This window comes from Triturus cristatus, chromosome 4_2, assembly GCF_964204655.1.
Source record: "Triturus cristatus chromosome 4_2, aTriCri1.1, whole genome shotgun sequence".
Classification (NCBI taxonomy): domain Eukaryota; kingdom Metazoa; phylum Chordata; class Amphibia; order Caudata; family Salamandridae; genus Triturus; species Triturus cristatus.
The window spans coordinates 97,868,005-97,890,727 of record NC_140586.1 but is presented as its reverse complement, the minus strand read 5'-3'; the positions used below and the strand labels follow the sequence as shown (position 1 = coordinate 97,890,727).

General features: G+C 43.8%; 1 protein-coding gene across 2 annotated transcripts in view; it reads left to right on the top strand.

Annotated features, from left to right (window-relative positions):
- The window catches only part of LOC146833089 (A.superbus venom factor 1-like), a 271,604-nt gene that overhangs the window by 31,373 nt on the left and 217,508 nt on the right, over positions 1-22,723 (top strand). For both annotated transcript variants that reach the window (XM_085600728.1, XM_085600727.1), the window contains 2 exons: positions 1,386-1,468; positions 1,987-2,074. In XM_085600728.1, coding sequence (XP_085456854.1) covers positions 1,386-1,468; positions 1,987-2,074 — 171 coding nt within the window. The remainder of the gene's footprint in view (positions 1-1,385; positions 1,469-1,986; positions 2,075-22,723) is intronic.

The window sequence follows — 22,723 nt, the reverse complement described above, 5'->3', positions numbered from 1 at the left end:
GATGGTTAATAACAAAAAAGTTTTAATTTAATGACTTCATAAATAACAAAATGATGAATTTCACCTAGTAAGCTACTAAAATTATATTGTGACATATCTCTGCATTTGATCTTATCGGAGTAGGCATACATAAATTCACTCAGTAACCTTGCTATTGTGACTGACAGTTCTTAATGACACATGCACTAAATCGGCTACTTATCACGCACAGCACTAAAGGGCAGATGTATCAAGCATTTTTGCGCTTGCAAACGGTCTCTTCGCATATGCGAACGCAAAAATTGCTTTTCCGATGCAGCAAACCTAATTTTGCGAATCAGTGACCTGTTACCGAATCGTTAAATGGGTTTACGATTCGGTATTAAGAAGGAGCATGTTTAGAGCGTCTCTTCCTCATACCAAATCGCATCAGTATGTATGAATGTTTTGTGACCGCAATTGCGGTTGCAAAACATTCGCATTTTACCACCTACTTCAAGTAGGTCGTAACCCATTCGCAAATGGGAAGGGGTCAGAAGGCGTCCCCAAGAGACCCCTTCCCCTTTGTGAATGTTTGTAAAACCATTTTTAAGAGCAGGCAGTGATCCCACAGACCACTGCCTGCTCTTAAAAAATGAAAAGAAAACTTTTCATTTTTCGTTTCGTAAAGCATCTCGTTTTCATTTAAGGAAAATGGGCTGCTTCACAAAAAACAAGATTGCTTTATTGAAAAGCAATCACAGACATGGTGGTCTGCTGATGTCTGCAAGCCACCATCCCCGTGATTTGTGCTATTCCTAGGGGGTAGCAAATTGCGTCCTACCTCATTAATATTCATGAGGTAGGTCATTTGCGATCACCTAGGAATCCCAAAAGGTGTACTATACACCTTCATGCATTGCATTTTGCGATTTCTTAATTGTGAATCCTTGTGATTCGAAATTAGGGAATCACAAAATGCTATCTACATACATCTGGCCCTTTAACACTTGCTTCACAGACCATCCACTGTCATAAATCCAACAGGGCACTATAACAACACAGTGATCATGCTTTCTATCCCTCACTCTGCTATGATGCAATACAGAGTTAAGCACAATGACAGATGACATGTTAAACGTGCCACTCTGGTCATCACGCCCCACACAAAATAATTTCCTGCATAGGCCACGCTACAATCCAGCATTCTTCCAGTCAAGCGCAGTCTGCAGTATAGCATGTTACATTTCCTATAATGCGTTTAAACTTATGGTCAGGACTGTGGTGCAGTATATTTATGCAAATACAATTCAATAAATAAACATGGTAAAATTCAGATCCCTCATTCGAGAAATGTGTGACAATGAATCTGAGGTCCTAAAACATTTTTTAAGGTAGCTGTAACACTTAAAGTTCTTGCTTTTCAGCCTCGGGACCTGGACAATTATAGCCAGGTTTGAAGATTCACCTCTGCAGAACTATACCACCCTGTTTGATGTAAAAGAGTACGGTAAGGGCACCCTGTGATGTCAAAATGTTTGTGTGTAACAAATCCATTCGAAAATAGTGTATCGGAAAAAAGGTTTGGAAAAAAAAGTCACAGCTAACACTATGTGAAATATGTAGAGTGAGGTCGAAAAGAAAGTGCACCCTCATAAGAGTCTAAAGCTTACATATTAATATATAGCTTAACTTCATCTAGTACCTGCCAAGAGTAGGTAAATTTAACTTGTAACAAGTAACACATACAATTGTCACTTTGTCATCCTCTATTAACCCTTGTCCTACACTTTAGCCTACTAAAACCCAGTAACCCTAATCTAATCTCTCCTCCTGACCCAAATTCATAGCCTAACAATCATCTAAACTCTAACCCTTTACCCAAACAATTACGCCTAACCATTCCCAGATCCTTTTATAGGACTTTTTTAACTGCAAACCTTCAACATGTCAACCTCCTTCTCTTCAGAGATTTGCTTATAAGACATGACAACATAGTAACACCATTATCTTCTGTTCCTCCTGCAGTGTTGCCCAGTTTTGAAGTTTCTATAAAACCAAGGATTCCCTTTTTCTATGTTAATAGTGCTGAAGTGAACGTGGACATCACAGCAAGGTAAATTCTTAAAGGCAAAAAGAGGAATCTTTTTTCCCGAAAACCCTTATTTGTGGCTCATATCTTTGTTGTCCTAGCATGGTTGGCATTGCATGTAAGGAACTACCACATTTCAAAGATAATTGTATTTCATAGGTTTTTAGGAGTTTTCACCACAGGCCAGTAACCATTAGACCCTTTGCCCTGGCATCAGTTCTGTGGAGAAATCCCTGCTTACTAGGTATTTTTTATGCTCGACAATTCACCATCCTGTTTTCGGGTAACAGCAGCATGCCATTGGTCACCTGAGATTGCTGAAGTACCATGAAGCATATCCTTGATGAGAATCCATTTTTGGCCTTTGCTGCCTTCCTTTCTCCTATGGTGTTATTTCTATTTTTTTGTTTCTTGTTTATTAATCAGCGGGTGTATGGATATATCTAGTTTTCCTTTTTTCTATGTATGCCACTTCACCTTGCCTGTTTTTGTAAGATCTTTTTCTTCTTACAACTTCTCCAATGTTTAACCCCTCAGGGAGGTCCAGGACAGGATACCCCCAAAGTTTGGGATGGACAGGGTTGATTTATTCAGCATAAGCTTTGAATACCATTTTATTTCTTCTTATTCACAACACCAACATTGTTTCTTTTGGTGGTGGTTGGTATAACATGAATAATTTGCCTGATACAAAATAGCTTTTCATGAGATTCACATACAAAAATAACTGAGTTAATGAATTTATGAAGAAGGAGAGTGTCTTGACTGATATGTCCCACAGTTTGTACTGAAGAAGTATCTCTCTGATGTGGAAAATGTGGAAGAGGTGTGGCGCCGCGGCAAGGGTGACTGACTCTGGAATCTGGGGATCACGGTTTGATCCCTGGTGCCGGCGGCAGATTAGCCCAGCATCATGTTACTCTGGGCAATAGCTTGCTTAATCTTCCTGATGTCCCCCAGCGCCTAGAGACCCTTACGGATGATTGTTCGCGCTTCACAAATGTGGATACTATTATTATTCCAGTCCTTTTGAAAAAATAGCCCTGTCAGTTTTTACTTGTTACACAGTCTGTTAACAAAGTCCTACTGGACATGTGTCTTTTAATGATGAGTTCCCTCCTGAATAATATATTTTTTTTATCAGGGTCATACCTCAAAATAAAAATCAGCTGATTTTCATGGAATTTAGACAAAAATCTTTAAGGGACCAATTCAGAAACGGCCTCCACACTCATGGTGGAGGCCTGAACGCGCAGGAGGGGGCCTGCACTCATGGCGGGACCTCCGCACTGCAGTAACTCAGTGCGGATGTTACAGAATGAGAGCGGGGCACCACGACAGCAGGGCTCTGCCACCAGTGCAGAGGGATTTTATGATGGAACCATGCATGCCATTACAATGCATGCATTTACTACGCATATGCCTTTACCAAGCATGCTTTACAATGAAAATCTATTAAAATCAAAATCAATGAAAATGTATTTAGCAGGTTAGTATAAAACATTTGTATGTATTACCTACTGGCGATAGCCAGTAGGTAGTTATAGTTAGGACCACGTTTCCATAGGAAAACCTCAACATTCTATTTTGAATAACTTTGGCGCCGGTCGACGAATCCTCGCAAATTGTTCAAAATAGGTGGGGCGCTACGCTCCGCTCCTACCCTGAAAGTCTCGGGGGGATCCGTCAAGCGGGGGCTGAGATAAAAGGGGGGTCCCAAAACGCGTTTTTCCCATGCATTTTTCCATAGGACCTTTAGAACGAGCTACAGCCCGAACGGCTGAACAGAATTACTCAAAATTTGGCAGAGAGGTAGTCCCTAGGTCAAGGAAGTGCCTTTTGTAGGTTTGGTGTAAATCTGTTCAGTAGATTCTGAGAAAATAGCCTTTAAATCAATATATATATCTGAGCCAGCTTACGGTACGCTTACCGTACGCTTACGGTAAGCGTACGGTGGCGTGCGCGAGCGCGATTCTGATTGGCTCTTAGATCTTAGTAAACATTCGAATCGGCCGAAACCAGGAAGCGGCGGCCGCCATTTTGTCTCTCGCACTGAGAGTGATTTTTAAAATATCAAGCCCAAAAACATGTAAAGGGGCTGTTTTGACAACTCCCTCCCACATAGTCATGTTGAGGGAGTCCCCAAACATCCCCCAAGTGCAAAAACGGTTTTATTTTTTTTTCGGCAATTTCGCGGGGTACGCTTACCGTACGCTTACCGTAAGCGTACGGTAAAAAAATAAAAATAAAAAAAACACTATCCACACTTACCCCACCCCCTGTGCTTTTGGTGGGCGAAGGCCACCAAAAGCACAGGGCTTATGTTAAGGGCAAAAAACACTATCCACACTTACCCCACCCCCTGTGCTTTTGGTGGCCGAAGGCCACCAAATGTACAGGGCTTATTATAAGGGAAAAAAACTTAGCATTTAAAAAACCGTACTAATTCACTGAAAAAACCATAGGTTTCACACACGTTATAGTTAGGAATTAGCATTTAAAAAACCTTGCAAATTCACTGAAAAAACCATAGGTTTCACACATGTTATAGTTAGCGGAAATTTTACTGATAAAAAACCAGTGAAATTCCCCCGTTATAGTTAGCGCAGGCAACTATAACTCACGCGACTGCAATCTTCTGCTGATGACATATGTGTCTTTATGAAAAAAATATATTTGTAATATATGTATAGCTAAAAATGTATGGAAGAAGACATGGGCAAATAAGTGTCTAAATACAGTATTAGCATCAGCAGAGGATTGCGGTCGCGTGAGTTATAGTTGCCTGCGCTAACTATAACGGGGGAATTTCACTGGTTTTTTATCAGTAAAATTTCCGCTAACTATAACATGTGTGAAACCTATGGTTTTTTCAGTGAATATATATATATATATACACTTAAAAAAACATAGGTTTCACACATGTTATAGTTAGCTGGACATTTCACTTGTAAAAAACCAATGAAATTCCCCCGTTATAGTTAGTGCAGGCAACTATAACTCACGCGACCGCAATCCTCTGCTGATGACGTCAGATATTACATCACTGTATTTAGACACTTATTTACCCATGTCTTCTTCCATTAATCTTTAGCTATACATATATTACAAATATTTATTTTTCATAAAGACACATATGTCATCAGTGATGTAATATCTGACGTCATCAGCAGAGGATTGCGGTCGCGTGAGTTATAGTTGCCTGCACTAACTATAACGGGGGAATTTCATTGGTTTTTTACGAGTGAAATGTCCAGCTAACTATAACATGTGTGAAACCTATGGTTTTTTAAGTGAATTTGCAAGGTTTTTTAAATGCTAATTCGTAACTATAACGTGTGTGAAACCTATGGTTTTTTCAGTGAATTTGTACGTTTTTTTAAATGCTAAGTTATGTATTTATAAAAATTTTTTTTTTCAGGTTTTTCACCGTGCGCGCACCGAGCACCCACGGTTCGCAGTGCGTGGCGTGCCCGCACGGTGCGCGCACCTCGCGATTTAAAAAAGAAATAGTTTTTTTCTCCCTTGGGGGTCCTTCTGTGACCTCCTGACCAAGGCTAGGGGGTCAGGAACTGTCCACTCTGCCCCCTTTTCACGTTCTCCGCCTTTTTTTTTCACCCCCTCAGACTGCGAGAGACAAAATGGCGGCCGACACTTCCTGGTTTCGACCGATTCGAATGTTTACCGACATCTAACAACCAATCAGAATTGCGCACGCGCACGGCAGGGTGCGCGCACGGTGCGCGCACGGTGCACGCATATAGATATTGATATGCTTTTAAATGCTATTTTCTCAGGAAATACTGAACAGATTTACACCAGACCTGCAAAAGGCACCTCCTTGACCTTATGGCTACCTCTCTGCCAAATTTCACGTAATTCTGTTCGGCCGTTCCGGCTGTAGCTGCGACTAAAGGTCCTATGGAAAAATGCATGGGGAAAACGCGTTTTGGGACCCCCCTTTTTCTCGGCCCCCGCTTGACGAATCACCCCGAGACTTTCAGGGTAGGAGCTGAACGGAGCGCCCCATGTGTTTTGAAAATTTCGCGAGGATTCGTCAACCAGCGGCAAAGTTATTCAAAATAGAATTTTGAGATTTCCTATGGAAACTAGGTTTTAACTATAACTATCTACTGGCGACCGCCAGTAGATTATATATATATATATATATTTTACAGCAGCTTGTGACACACTCCCGTTTTCGCACGGAAATCACTAGTACAGACCCACTTGTACAGCATTATTTTTTATTTTTCACTCCTCATATGTCAGGACGCGTTTCGGCCGTCCAAGCGGCCTTGATCACATGACGCCATGGGAGTTGTGATCCCGCTTTTTAAAGTGCAAAATGCTAATTAGTAAAATGACACAATTGGCTGATTCAAACACTGCATCGATAGACATAGAAAGGTTTGTTTGCACATTGGAAAAAGGACAAAACTGGGCAATAGAGTCAAAAGCAACTGCGTCAAACAATTTAAAAATGCTGTAGAGCAAATTTCATATAGTAAAATAATTATATGATAAAATCATTTTAACAGAACTGGCAAGTAATTTATGTTTAAAACCACACTATTTTAAGACAACATTTTTGTGTGTATGTTGTACTTTGATTGCGTGCAAATATAACAGAAAGCAATAAAGTTGTTTATAACCAGATTGAATAATACTGCTTTCCTACAAATACACAGCGGACATCTAATGTGCAATATTAGAAATTAAACCCATGTGGGTATACTCCAACAAATTCAAGTTAGACGCCCCTGGCGATTTGAGCACTAATTTAACAACCAGGACATCTTGCACAATTACTTATACCTGCCTTAGAGACGCAGTGCAGCCTATAAATCATGATATAACATGAAAGGTTACTATGTAATGCATATAAAAGAGCCTTTTTTCCTTAGTCCATGTTTTAACCAATTTTCTGACAAATGTTAAAGTATGTCTAGATGCCGAGAAAACATATAAAATACACAGTATATCTAAAGATGTGTCATCTAAACTTAGTTAAAACCTACAGTGGGTAGAGGAGGTGTGACCACCACGCAATGCAGCCTAACACATAGGGGGTGAAAATTAATACAACCCAATTTAAAGACAAGTGAAGAGATCTTCACTGGCATTAAGGCCCTGCGGTGCCTTGGTGTCTAGCTCGAGGATATATCTCGTTTCAAGGGCACGGAGTAATGCTTCTCTGTTGCCACCACGTCTTAACGGGAGCACTGCATCTATGACAAAGAACTTTAGTAGTTCACTTTTGTTGTTATGAAGTTCCTTGAAGTGGCGTGCCACCGGGTAAGATGCATCACTACCACTGATTGCCCGTATATGCTGGAGTATCCGTTTGTGGACCTGCAACACATATATATATATATATGTGTGTGTGTGATGGCTTTATGGTTATCTGTTAAATACTTACATTTTCTTTGAAAAGGTATGCATGGTAAAGGCATATGCTTTTTAAAAAATATATATATTTGAATGGACTGTTATACACACATACATATAAGTATGTATGTGAACATATATTTTTACGTATACATATATCTACAAGAATATATGTGGTGAAGCCCATGCCACGGCTTCGCACCACCGTGAGATTCGAGTGGGTCCGCAGCAATGGATTTACCGATGCACAGCGGAGCTGAAGGGGCCGTTTGTATTGTCAGGGCGGCACTTCAAACATTGTTTGTCCCACGAGGATATTTTATTTCACAGTCTGGAAGCCAGCACCCACCTGGAGATGCAAAACAGGTCTCCAAGTCCCATCATGCCACAGTTTTACTCACCTGATTCATATCGGGATTTACTATGCAAAATGAAGATGGGACTTCCTTATAACTTGCTGTTGCCTTTCATTTTGTACTAATGCTGCCCAGAGGAAGGGAGGTATCCTGAAACGCGTAGGCGGTGCATATGTGGGGAGATGTCCTGAGTGAGCAGCCCTGTCTTTGGCCTGACCTCCAGCGAGTGCATTCCACTGGAGCGGCAACCGCTTTTTAAGAATATGTGTGGCCAAGACCAGGCCATGGCTTCGCACCACCGTGAGACTTGAGTGGGTCCGCAGCAATTGATTTACCGATGCACAGCGGAGCTGGAGGAGCCGTTTGTATTGTCAGGCCGGCCCTTCGAACATTGTTTGTCCCACGAGGATATTTTATTTTACAATCTGGAAGCCAGCACCCACCTGGAGATGCAAAACAGGACTCCAAGTCCCATCGTGCCACAGTTTTACTCACCCGATTCATATCGGGATAACTTTCATTTTGTGCTAATGCTGTCCAGAGGAAGGGAGGTATCCTGAAACGCATAGGCGGCAGATATGTGGGGAGATGTCCTGAGTGAGCAACCCTGTCTTTGGCCTTACCTCCGGAGAGTGCGTTCCACTGGAGCAGCAACCTCTTTTTAAGAATACATACATATATATATATATGTGTGTGTGTGCAAAACACATACTTATTGTTATATATACATATATTTATATGTAATATAAAATGAAAAATATATTTTTGTACCTTATCAACCCTCAAACCTTAATCCCATACCTACCCTAAACAATAAAGAAATCCCTCCCCACACAAAAACCCATACCCACCCTAATCCCTAAATATGCCCTTCAACCCAAAAAACTTTAACCAACCTAAACCCTAAATATACCCTTACCACCCAAAAACTAATACCCACCTTAAACCCTAAAAATTCCCTTGCCACCCAAAAACCATACACAACTTAAACCCTAAAAATTCCCTTCCCACCCACAACCCATGCCCACCCTAAATTCTAAGAATGCCCTTGCCACCCTAAAACTCACCCATACCCACACAAAAATCTAAAAAATCCCTTCCCATCCAAAACCCTGAACTGCCCTAAACCATAAAAATGCTCTTGCCACCCAAAAATTGGTACCCACACTAAGCCCTAATAAAGAACAGTAGGTAGTTATAGTTAGGACCATGTTTTTATAGGAAAATGTTTTTTTGTTTTGCCAATAACTTTTGCGCTGGTTGACGAATCTTCACAAAATTTTCAAATCTTTTGCTACAGTCGGTGCAGCTGCTGTTTTGAAAATTTCTGGGTGATCTGTCAATTTGGGGCCCGGAAAAAGGAAAAAGGGGGTGTCCCAAAACATGTTTTCCCCATACATTTTCCCATAGGGATATTGAACACGACTATAGCCAGAACCGGAATTACACCAAATTTGGAAGAAAGGTAGAGGTTGGACCAGAAAGCATGCTTTTAGGTATTTTGTGTAAATCTGATCAGTGTTAAGTGATATTTAAGTTGAAAAATATAGATATCTGAGGACGAGCATCCTTGCAGTTTACTCACGGATCCCAGTGCTGAAATTATTTTTGCCTGCCACTACTTCAGCCAGTAGGTGTTGGCGGCCATCTTGGGACTTTAAGCCAAGTCCTACAAAAAATGTAAACAATAAACAAAAGAGGCAGAATAGGAATACCCTGACAATCCAGATGTGGTTGTGGGTTCCTCAGGCACCACGCCGGGGGTTAAAAGCAATTTTTTGTCAATCAAATTTGCAGCACATTCTCGGATAGACCCGCAGCTCCATGGCAAAATTGGAAATAAAAGACAAGCTGGCTCCTGCATGTCTTTTATAGGAAGATAGGTGTATTTTTCATTTTTGGGGTTGCCCACACGCCACTCCTACGCCCCAAGGACCACCACCGCCCCAGGGCAAACAAAATTAAAATGATGCGGGTGGCTCTCATGGACCCCCTGCAGCCCCAGGGAATGCCAACTTCCCGGGGCTATTTCTAAAATTAGTGCATGGAGGCCCATATGGCCTCCCCCTTACCCCCGGTGGCCGCCACCTTCCCAGGACTAATTACAAAGGAATGGAGGTTCTCACAAACCGCCCCTGCCCCAGGGACCATCACATCTCCGGAGATTTTTGATTTTTACACAGGGGCATCAGGTTACCCCACCCCCCGGGCCTGGAGACCACCACCTCATTGGGGCCAAAATAATTTTTTTAATATAGAATGGTAGCTGCTTGGCCCCCCTCCCTGGCCATTCTCTGCCCTGGGGACTGCCACCTCTCCAGGGTAGGCCCTACCTAAAAGAAGAAAGGAGGGGGGCCATTCCCCCTCCTCCTGGAGCCATACATGGCATTGGGGATCACCCCCAGGTCAGCTCCTGCTATTCCATGGGGGCCCAACCCGGACATAGCTGTTTCTTATGGCTTGGCAGGAGTTTTACTGCTCCTACCAAGCCATAGAAAACTGTGCGCCACTTTGAGTAAGCAAGAGAATTGCTTTGACAGAGAGGGAGCTGCATGTTCAGCAGCTTCCTCTCTGTCAAAGCAATGCCAGCTCGATTACTAAGAGGACCACAAGAACCCTCAGCGTCCAAGGGGACTTCGTACCCCAACCAGCAGTGCCCTACAAGGCATGTTAGCAGAGAGGTGGTGAAAGGGGGCATGGCCTCTGAGACGTCTTAGCAATCTCACTGTGTGGGACTTACTGGTAGTAACAGGAGGGCTTGTTGGCCCTCAAGGACCCTCCGAAGCCAAGGGGACTTTATCCCCCTACCAGGAGGTGGATTTGCAGAGTGGAGGTGAAAGGGGACTGGGACGCTGCGATGCACCGTTTTATTTTTAGAGGAGGGGGCAGCGTGGCCACCCTCCTCAGGGTAATTTTGGCCCTGGGTTCCCAATCCCCCAGAGCCCAGCCATTTTTGAATGGGTAGAGGGGTCAAGCGCCCCCCCCCCCCCTTCCTTGGCCAATTTTGGCCCTGGGTACCCCATGCCCCGGGGCTCGGACCTTTTTATTTTAACGTTTTAAATAAATAAGGGAAAAGGACCTCTATTGTGTGTGCCCCGGTCCCACCCAGGGCACCCACTTACATCAGTTGGGGGCTGCAGAGGGGCACCTGTATGCCAACGCAGGCCCTGCCAGCTCCCCGCCTCCTGCAGGAGCTGGCATTGCTTGTACAGAGAGAGAGCTGCAGAGCATGCAGCTATCTCTCTGTGAAAGCAATTTTGCTCCTCTCCTAGCAAGTGAGAGCATTCTTAATTGCTGGAAGCTGAGCACAGTTTGCTATGACTTGGCGGGAGCGCTAAAGCTCCCACCAAGCCATAGCAAACAGCTATGTCCCGGGGGTGGGCACCCCGGGACATAGCAGGAGCTACACAGATTTACATCAATTAACAAAAAGGACGCTTCTGAAGCAACAGCTACCTTTCTACCAAATTTAGTGTAATTCTGTTCAGCTGTTCAGACTCTAGCCATGTCTAAGGTTCCTATGGAAATTAACAGTGTGTAATGAAAGGTCTCAGATCTCCCCTGGACCAAGGTATGTACCGTCACTTTCCCAGGGCGAGAATATCAGTTCAAAACTTATGGAATATAACATATACACAGCACTTCCTAAGGTGGGCAAACTTTCAACACTCTCCCAAAGGCAAGGCAAGAAAACAATATCACATGAGTCTCCTCTAGGCCAAGGTAACACACACAACACTTCTCTAGAGCGAAATATACTTTGCACATCACTTGCCAGGAGTAGAACAACTTCCTATAACACAATTACCTGCTAGAAGGAAATTCACCTATCCTTCTGCAACAGAATACTTGGCCAAGAAGAGTCCACACCTCCTGCTACAAGGAAAAGACGAATTGGTATTTCTGGGATATGTTTATTAGTAAATAGCACCACACGGTAAGCCAAATGCACCTATCGTAACAGACTCTAACATATCAATATTATGATTGAAACACAATCAAGGCAAACATATATGTAGAAATATATGTATGTATATAAATGTATGGAACCTGAAAATAAAGTTCTAGTAAGCAAGAACAGTAGGAAAACTAGAAATTAGTGGAACACCTCACCAACTGTCTGTCCATCCCGTTTCCACTTCGCCAAAGGGGAGTCCGGTTCTTTGGCTGAAACAGGAGACAATAGTGACACTATACGCCCCACCGCCACAGCTCCACGTCTGCCTTGTGATGAACTTCCACCAAACAGAACCCAGACACCTCCTTTAGTACAAGTGGAGACGTAAGACGAAGCGCCTGGTGAGCCTCGCCTGCTTTTCCCATCAGAGTCCGTACCACTCCGCACCAAGGCCACAGCTTCAGCTGGCCAGGCATCTGTTATGGCTTCAGAGCGAGCACATTCCTCTGACAAGACCCAGTTCTTTCTGGCCAGTAAAGTGCGAAAAACAAATGAAAAGGAAAACATGACCTTCTCACCTAGTGAAGCTCAGAAAATGGCGACAGCTCAGAAAATGGAGTCACTCAAGCATAAGCCTCTATTCATGCAAAAGAGCAAAATTAGTATGCAAAATGACATAAGATCATGCCAAAGTCAATAGCAAGCACTGCCGTTAAGCAAGATAAAGTTAGAATCGGAAAGAGACATAATCAAGCCCTACTTCGTAGCTTATTCTTACTAGGCAGGCTTACACATCATTATATTATGTTATAATATTCTAAATAAGACTGAGATGGTGATGGGAGACGGTCATTATCAGGCTATTTATCCACATAAGTGGCACATTCATTACACAGTGGAAAACATTTTTTTGGGACCCCCCTTTTTCTTGGCCCCCGCTTAACTGATCAACCCAAACTTTCAACACAGCAGCTGAAGTGAGTGCCAAACTAGTTTTGAAAATTTTGCGAGGATTCATCAAACGGTGCCAAAATTATTGGCCCTGCCATAGCAAACTCTGCTTCACTTCATGGAAGCAAGAGCAGGAAAGCTGCTCTCGCTTCTATGAAGCGAAGCAGATTTGCTTTTGGGCAAAGGGAGCTGCATGTTTGCAGCTCCCTTTGTCCAAAGGCAGTGCCGGCTCCCGCTGGAGGCGGGGAGCTGGCAGGGACTGCTGGGGCATTGGGGCTCCCACCACGGTCCCCAACAGTGAGGCCATGCCCCGGGGATGGGGTCCCTGGGGCCGAAAATGGCCCAGGAGTGGGGCCACGCAGCCCTCTCCCTCCAAATAAATTTTAATGTTTTTTTAAAAGAAGGCAAAGTCCTGGGAGATAGGGTCTCCGGGGCCGAAGATGGCCACAGGAGGGGGGCCGCGCTGCCCCCCTCCTTTAAATAGAGATTCTGTATATAAAAAAGAAGTGGCCATGCCCCAGGGAATGGGGTTCCCAGGGCTGAAATTTACCTTGAGGGGGGGCCGAACAGCCCCCTTCCCATTTTCTTTTTTAAGGAAAGGGGGCCACACAGCCCCCCTTCCTAAAAGAAGACATTAAAAAAAAAAGCCGGCATGTTGCTGGCGGCCCCGCCCCCTCAGTGCAGACTCTGCAAACGTGCCTACTGGTGCGAACTTGGTTGGGGACTGAAGTCCCCATCACTACTGAGGGTCCTTAGGGGCCAACTAGCCCACCAGGCTCCTCTAGTAAGCCCTACACAGCTGGTTTGCTGAGAGGTGGTAGGAGACCATGCCCCTTTTTACACCACTCTGCAAACGTGCCTCTTGGCACATTGGTGGTGGGGCCATGAGGTCCCCTTGTGTCCTGAGGACTTCAGGGCTAAAGTGGACTTCATGCCCCAATCAGCGGTGTGCCAGGAGGCACTTTTGCAGAGTCGTGTAAAAAGAGGATGTGGCCTCTGACCACTCTCAGCAATCCAGCTGTGTGGGGCTTACTGAAGGGAACAGGAGGGCTAGTTGGCCCCCAGGGACCCTCGGAGGCAAGGGGACTTATTCCCCCAACCAAGAGTGCACCAGGGAGTGCGTTTGCAGAGTGGTGGGCAAGGGGTCTGTGGCCTGGTATGAGAACTTAGTAATCCTGCTGTGTGGGACTTACTAAAGGTAACAGGAGGGGTAGTTGACCCCCAAGGATGTACTTAGGGGCCAACTACAGTTGTATTGCTAAGAGCTCTTCAGAGGCCACGCCCCACCTTAGTCCACCACTATGCAAACATGTCCCCTAGCACACAACTGGTTTGTGGAGGAAGTCCACTTTACTCCTGAGGGACTTTGGGGGCCAAGAAGCCCTCCTGGTACCTCCCTCCTGTAAGTCCTACGCAGCGGAATTCCTGAGCAATGGTTGGAGGCCCATCCTCCTTTCTCCATCACTCTGCAAATGTGACTAGTAGTGAAAAAAGCATTTGCAACTTAATAGGACTTGCATTAGTGAGAGTTAGAGCTATGGCGTTGTAAATCAAAAACTTGTTTACCAATGTTTTGGGGAATTAAATGGATGTACATTGTGTGTAGTGGAATTATGTGGTATGTTGTGCAGTGAAATTATGTGGATTGAAAGTATGTTGTATTTAGTGTATAGGAATGATGTAGACTGGGATTATGGAGAATTATTATGTGGTATGGTAGTCTGTGTTGTGGAGTGGTAACCTCAGGTTTAGTCTTCCTCGTTTCCATAGAAGCTAAACTATAAACTTAATGAGACAAAAAACACTTATGGACCTTGTTAGAGGTATGAGCAGGGCCACTGGAATTATGCGATTGTTCGTCTGCACCGATTTTTGCATTATTATATATTTTCCCTATTTGCCGCATAATCCATCATCTGCTGCATAATATGCAGATTTGAACAAAAAAACCTTGTTTCTATATCAAATGGCTCAAATGTTACTAAAAATACAGCGCAAGTGTTACAGCGTGGTGGAAGGACCTTTGCAAACCTGGAATAGTTACCTGTTAGTTAGTGATAAATGTGGGTGTTAAATTAGTAATAATGGTGGGGAGACCACTGTTGCTTCTTTCTGCGCCTCTCTTGCCTCTTTCTGGACCTCTCTTGCTTCTTTCTGCACTTCTCTTGCTTCTTTCTGCACTTCTCTTGCCTCTTTCTACACTTCTCTTGCCTCTTTCTGCACATCTCTTCCGCTTTCTGCACCCCCTTCTTCCTGTACCTCTCTTGCTTTTTTCTGCCCTCTCTTGCTTTTTTCTGCCCCCTCTTGCCAATTTCTGCACCTCTTGTCTGTTTCTGCACTTCTCTTGCCAATTTCAACACCCTTGTGCCTCTTTCTGCAGCTCTCTTGCCACTTTTTGCACTTCTCTTGCCTCTTTCTGCACCTCCCTTGCTTCTTTCTGCAACTCTTTTGCTTCTTTCTGTACTTCTGCTGCTTCTTTGTGTACTTCTCTTGCATCTTTCTGAATTTCTGTTTCTTTCTGCACTTCTCTAGTCTCTTTCTGCACCCCTCTTGCCTCTTTCTGCACCCCTCTTGCTTCTTTCTACACCCATCTTTCCTTTTTCTGCACCTCTCTTGACCGTTGCTGCACCTCTCTTGCCTGTTTCTGTAACTCTCTTGTCTCTTTCTGTTGTTCTCATGCCTCCTTCTGTCCCTTTGTTACTTCTTTCTGCACTTTTCTTCCCTCTTTCTGAACTCCTCTTGCCTGTTTCTGTACCTCACTTGCCTCTTTCTGCACGTCTCTTGCCTCTTTCCATGCCTCTATTGTGCCTTTCTGCACCTCACTTGCCTCTTTCTGCACTTCTCTTGCTTCTTTCTTCTTTCTACACATCTGTTGCCTCTTTCTGCACCCTGTTCCCTCTTTCTGCACCACTGGTTCCTCTTTCTGCACCTCTCTTGCCTGTTTCTGCACCTCACTTGCCTTTTTCTATGCTTCTCTTGCCTCTTTCTGCACTTCTCCAGCCTCTTTTTGCACCTCTGTTGCTTCTTTCTCCACTTCTCTTGCCCCTTTCTGCACCTCACTGTCCTCTTTTTGCATGTCTCTTGACTCTTTCTTCACTTCTCTTGCTTCTTTCTATACTTCTCTTGCCTCTTTCTGCACCTCTCTTGCCTCTTTCTTCACTTCTCTTGTTTCTTTCTGCACCTCTCGAGCCTCTTTCTTCACTTCCCTTGCCTCTTTCTGTACTTCCCCTGAATCTTTCTTCACTTCTCGTTTCTTTCTGCACTTCTCTTGCCTCTTTCTGCACCCCTGTTGCCTCTTTCTGCATATCTCTTGCCTCTTTCCACAGCTCTCTTATGTCTTTCTGTGCCTCACTTGCCTTTTTCTGTGCATCTCTTGCCTCTTTCTGCACTTCTCTTGCCTCTATTTGCACCTCTGTTGCTTCTTTCCCCACTTCTCTTGCCCCTTTCTGCACCTCACTCTCTTATTTTTGCACCTCTCATGCCTCTTTCTTCACTTCTCTTGCTTCTTTCTGCACTTCTCTTGCCTCTTTCTGCACCTCTTTTTTCTCTTTCATCACTTCTCTTGTTTTTTTCTGCACCTCTCTTGTCTCTTTCTTCACTTCTCTTGCCCCTTTCTGTACTTCTCTTGAATCTTTCTTCACTTCTCTTGTTTCTTTCTGCAATTCTCTTGCCTCTTTCTGCACCTCTTTTGTCTCTTTCTTCACTTATCTTGTTTCTTTCTGCACCTCTCTTGCCTCTTTCCTCACTTTCTTTGCCCCTTTCTGTACTTCCCTTGAATCTTTCTTCACCTCTCTTGTTTCTTTCTGCACTTCTCTTGCCTCTTTCTGCACCTCTCTTGCCTCTTTCTGCACCTCTCTTATGTCTTTTTACACCTCACTTGCCTCTTTCTGAACTTCTATTGCTTTGTTTACACATCTGTTGCCTCTTTGTGCACCTGTCTTATTGCTTTCTGCGCCCCTCTTGCCTCTTTCTGCACCTCTGTTGCTTCTTTCTGCAATTCTCTTGCTTCTTTCTGCAGTTCCCTTGCCTCTTTCTGCACCTCTGTTGTTTCTTTTTGCACTTGTCTTGCTTCTTTCTGCTGCTCTCTTGCTTGTTTCTGCACCCTTCTTGCTTGTTTCTGCACCTTCTTTCCTTTTTCTGTACCTCTCTTGCCTGTTGATGCACCTCTCTTGCTTGTTTCTGTAACTCTCTTGTCTCTTTCTGTTGTTCTCTTGCCTCCTTCTGTCCCTTTGTTACTTCTTTCTGCACTTATCTTCCCTCTTTCTGAACTCCTCTTGCCTGTTTCTGCACCTCACTTGCCTCTTTCTGCACATCTCTTGCCTCTTTCTGTGCCTCTGTTGTGCCTTTCTGCACCTCCTTTGCCTCTTTCTGCACTTATCTTGCTTCTTTCTTCTTTCTACACATCTGTTGCATCTTTCTGCACCCCTGTTCCCTCTTTCTGCACCCCTGTTCCTTCTTTCTGCACCTCTCTTGCCTCTTTCTTCACCACACTTGCCTTTTTCTGCGCATCTCTTGCCTCTTTCTGTAATTCTCTTGCCATCATTTGCACCTCTGTTGCTTCTTTCTCCACTTCTCTTGCCCCTTTCTGCACCTCACTCTCTTATTTTTGCACCTCTCATGCCTCTTTCTTCACTTCTCTTACTTCTTTCTGCACTTCTCTTGCCTCTTTCTGCACCTCTTTTTTCTCTTTCATCACTTCTCTTGTTTTTTTCTGCACCTCTCTTGTCTCTTTCTTCACTTCTCTTGCCCCTTTCTGTACTTCCCTTGAATCTTTCTTCACTTCTCTTGTTTCTTTCTGCACTTCTCTTGCCTCTTTCTGCACCTCTCTTGCCTCTTTCTGCACCTCTCTTACTGCTTTCTGCACCCCTCTTGCCTCTTTCTGCACCCCTGTTGCTTCTTTCTGCAATTCTCTTGCTTCTTTCTGCAGTTCCCTTGCCTCTTTCTGCACCTCTGTTGTTTCTTTCTGCACTTCTTTTGCTTTTTTCTGCTGCTCTCTTGCTTCTTTCTGCACCCTTTTTACTTCTTTCTGCACCCCTCTTTTCTTTTTCTGCACCTCTCTTGCCCGTTGCTGCACTTCTCTTGCCTGTTTTTGCAACTCTCTTGTCTCTTTCTGTTGTTCTCTTGCCTCCTTCTGTCCCTTTGTTACTTCTTTCCACACTTCTCTTCCCTCTTTCGGAACTCCTCTTGTCTGTTTCTGAAACTCACTTGCCTCTTTCTGCACATCTCTTGCCTCTTTCCGTGCCTCTGTTGTGCCTTTCTGCATCTCACTTGCCCCTTTCTGTACTTATCTAGCTTCTTTCTTCTTTCTACACATCTGTTGCCTCTTTCTGCACCCCTGTTCCCTCTTTCTGCACCCCTGTTCCCTCCTTCTGTACCTCTCTTGCCTCTTTCTGCACCATACTTGAATTTTTCGGCGCATCTCTTGCCTCTTTCTGTACTTCTCTTGCCTCTATTTGCACCTCTGTTGCCTCTTTTTTTACTTGTCTTGCCCCTTTCTGCACCTCACTCTCCTCTTTTTGCACCTCATGCCTCTTTCTTCACTTCTCTTGCTTCTTTCTGCACTTCCCTTGCCTCTTTCTGCACCTCTTTTGTCTCTTTCTTAACGTCTCCTGTTTCTTTCTGCACCTCTCTTGCCTCTTTCTTCACTTCTCTTGCCCCTTTCTGTACTTCCCTTGAATCTTTCTTCACTTCTCTTGTTTCTTTCTGCACTTCTCTTGCCTCTTTCTGCACCTCTCTTGCCTCTTTCTTTCTGTATCTCTCTTATGTCTTTCTGCACCTCACTTGCCTCTTTCTGAACTTCTATTGCTTTTTCTACACCCCTGTTGCCTCTTTGTGCACCCCTGTTCCCTCTTTCTGCACCTGTCTTTCTGCTTTCTGCACCCCTCTTGCCTCTTTCTGCTCCTCTGTTGCGTCTTACTGCAATTCTCTTGCTTCTTTCTGCACCTAACTCTCCTCTTTTTGCACCTCTCATGCCTCTTTCTTCACTTCTCTTGCTTCTTTCTGCACTTCTCTTGCCTCTTTCTGCACCTCTTTTGTCTCTTTCTTCACTTCTCTTGTTTCTTTCTGCACCTCTCTTGCCTCTTTCTTCTCTTATCTTGCCTCTTTCTGTACTTCCCTTGAATCTTTCTTCACTTCTCTTGTTTCTTTCTGTACTTCTCTTGCCTCTTTCTGTACCTCTCTTGCCTCTTTCTGCACTTCTTTTGCTTTTTCTACACTTCTTTTGCCTCTTTGTGCACTCTTGTCTTAGTGATTTCTGCACCCCTCTTGCATCTTTCTGCACCTCTGTTGCTTCTTTCTGCAATTCTCTTGCTTCCTCCTGCAGTTCCCTTGCCTCTTTCTGCACCTCTGTTGTTTCTTTCTGCACTTCTCATGCTTTTTTCTGCTGCTCTCTTGCTTGTTTCTGCACCCTTCTTGCTTCTTTCTGCACCCCTCTTTCCTTTTTCTGCACCTCTCTTGCCCTTTGCTGCACTTCTCTTGCCTGTTTCTGCAACTCTCTTGTCTCTTTCTGTTGTTGTCTTGCCTCCTTCTGTCCCTTTGTTACTTCTTTCTGCACTTCTCTTCCTTCTTTCTGAACTCCTCTTGCCTGTTTTGTCACCTCACTTGCCTCTTAATACACATCTGTTGCCTCTTTACGTGCCTCTGTTGTGCCTTTCTGCACCTCACTTGCCTCTTTCTGCACTTCGCTTGCTACTTTCTTCTTTCTACACATTTGTTGCCTCTTTATGCACCCCTGTTCTCTCTTTCTGCACCCCTGTTCCCTCTTTCTGCACCTCTCTTGCCTCTTTCTGCAACACATTTGCCTTTTTCTGCACATCTCTTGCCTCTTTCTGTACTTCTCGTTCCTCTTTTTCAACCTCTGTTGCTTCTTTCTCCACTTCTCTTGCCCCTTTCTGCACCTCACTCTCCACTTTTTGCACCTCTCTTGACTCTTTCTTCAGTTCTCTTGCTTCTTTATGCACTTCTCTTGCCTCTTTCTGCACCTCTCATGCCTCTTTCTTGACTTTTCTTGCTTCTTTCTGCACTTCTCTTGCCTCTTTGTTTCACGCCCCTGTAATGCACGGCTGATGACGTCACATATTAAATCAGTCATGACATGGTCAGTGACATCACTGATGACATCATCCACTTAATATCTGATGCACCTCCTCACACCCTAATATAACCTTTGATAGACCCACTCTAAAATTTAGACTACCATTCTCGAAACCATAGACACACCAATACCAGTTAGTACATACACACTTACTGATTCATAGGTCTACACATACATCCACTCACTCACCTATACAGTTACTTATACATGAAATCACTCATCAATACAGCTACTGAAATATATACTCATAAACCCATACAGACACTCACACAGCGCCACTCACCCATAGAGGTACTCACACACCTAGTCAGTCACCCAAAGAATCAATCACACTGCCATTTACTAACCTATACAGTTTTACACACACCACCTCACTTATTCATACAGATTGTAGCACATACTTATTATCTTCTACAATCACTGTCACAAGCACACACTTATCCATTCAGCCACTCTCACAATCACTCACTCACACAGACAGCCACTTATATAGTCCAACACTCACATATACAGACTTTCACAATGCAGTTACTCACCCATAAAGTGCTGAAAAATCTATACATTCACCAACACAGCCATACATACACTCACTCAGCCATACAGCCTCTTCCAGATGCACTCATGAACTCATACACCCAGGCATTCATCTACTCACACATCCATGCAGTGAGTCATACACCCCCTCACCCACCCACAAAGACACTCCGGCACCCACAGAGGTACTCAGACAACCAATCATTAACCCATATAGACACTCATGTAGCTACTCACCAACTCATACCGGCAATTACACTCTAAATGACAGACTGATACAGACATTCACACAGAATAGTCATTCACCCATGCATACACTAAGACACGTTTAATCACTCACTTATACAGTCAGTCACCCACCCATGAAATCAGCCATTTTGACACTCCTACAGCCACGCATTCTTCAATATACCTTGGCGAATATATATATGTATATATATATAAAGTTCTTAAACTGTTTAGAAACACTCACAGGATGATGTCATCAGTGATGCCATTTGAGATGTTATCAGTGATGTACTTGACGTAGCTTCAGTTCTTCTTGTTACCAGAGTCTTGAACCATGCCCCCTACAATGAGGGCCTTCACAAAGTTTAATGATGACTATACTGGAGAACCATTCAGTTCTGATCGAAAGCTCTACCAAAGGTTGATCTCTCAGGTGTCTATCCTCCAAATCCTGTAAAACAACCATATGACCGTTCTGGTCTATTCCTAAAATCCAGCCAGAGAACAATCCATCTGATCTGGTATAAGCTCAAAGTTCTGTAACTAAACCATCAAACCATTTTAGTCCAGTCCCAAAGTCTTGGCTAACAGAGAATGATTGATTTGTTCTGTTAGCTCTCAAAGTTCTATAGGAATGATCCATGTGATCCGGTCTATCTTAAAATTCTACAATAGAGTCATCAAACTATCTGGTCTACTCCCGAAGTCCTCAGAGAAAATGACACATCCTATCTGGTCTACTTTCCATGAAGTACAAAGTACCATAAAAGAGACATCTTTCTTGCCTACATTTCCAAAGTCCTATTAGAAAATTACCTGTTTTTAGAGTCCTGCAAAATATATTTCATTTGTTCTACCCTGTGTTAGGGCTCTATTTAATGACTGGTCCATCTAAAGTTGTTTATGTTTGAAATTCCTTTGAACAACAATTTCCTGTTTTAGCCTATACCTAAGCATACTATTAATACTGAACAATCAACCTGATCTGGCAATTACCAAACACCAACTGAAAACAAGCTATCCTATCTCCATATTCACAAAATCCTGCTACTAAACAATCCAATGTAATCATGTCTATTTGTTAATACCATTAAAAAACAATCTTTGTACTCTGGTTTATTCTTAAAAGTATTATTAAAGAACATTTGATCCAATCTGGCATATTCTTAAAGTCCCTCCAACAAATCCTCCATTTGATTGGATCTATTCTCTGCCTAATCCGGTCAATACCCCCAGCACATTGCTGGGCAATGTAGTAAAACCTTTTAAATGATAGCTTTCAGATCGAGTAAACCATTATGGAATACTCTTGTGATTTGTGTCAAGAATCCTACATTCATTTATTCTGTGGTATTCACACACCAGTGCTTAAAAATTCTTTATGACCATCCTTTGTGGCCGTTTTAGGTAAGTGCCCCTTTTTGACATGGCGACTGCACTTTTTGCCTGGTATTCGATGCAATTTTGACTGAAAGTCACTGGGTTCCTGCTGTCAAGGTCCCTAGTGCCAGAGCTCCCTCCCTCAACTGCACAATTGTTCTCCCAATTGGTAATACCTTTAGCACCTCTGTAAGTTCCTAGTAAATAGTACCCGAGATACCTAGGACATGGGGTACTAAAAAGGGTCCCTGAAGGCTGAAGCATGTATTGTGCCACTCTAAGAGACCCCTCATCACACTCATCCACACTGCCATTACAGGATGCGTGCCGTGGTGCAGAGAAAAGTGAAGCCACAACATGGTAGACCTCCTGTGTGCCATGGCTCCAGACACTGCATGCACTGTAGGTAATCCACCTCTACAATAGGCCTTACAGCCCTAAGGCAGGGTGCTCTATACTACAGTGTGGATATATCTGCATGAGCATATATGCCCCTGTGATGTCTCAGGGGCTGATTTAGATCTTAGTGGGGCTACCACCGTCCCACCATGGCGGTAGTTCCAAGTACTCTGTCGATTTTGTGGCTCTAGAGCGGTAGCAATGTACCCACATCTGGGCATACCCTGCCACTTTGCCCCTGGATTAAAGCTAGCCTGGCTGATGAAGGGTGTTACCCAGAAACCGGTCCCAGGATGCTTATTTCTGGTCCAGGGAAGATAAGGCTTGGCAGTTCAGGCTGGACTGTTCCCATGAGGCACAGGGTCAAGACTGATTTGCATATAGCTGTGTCTGAATTGGGGTGGTGAAGTGAGCTAAAGAAGGATGGTGGATTCAACCCAGAT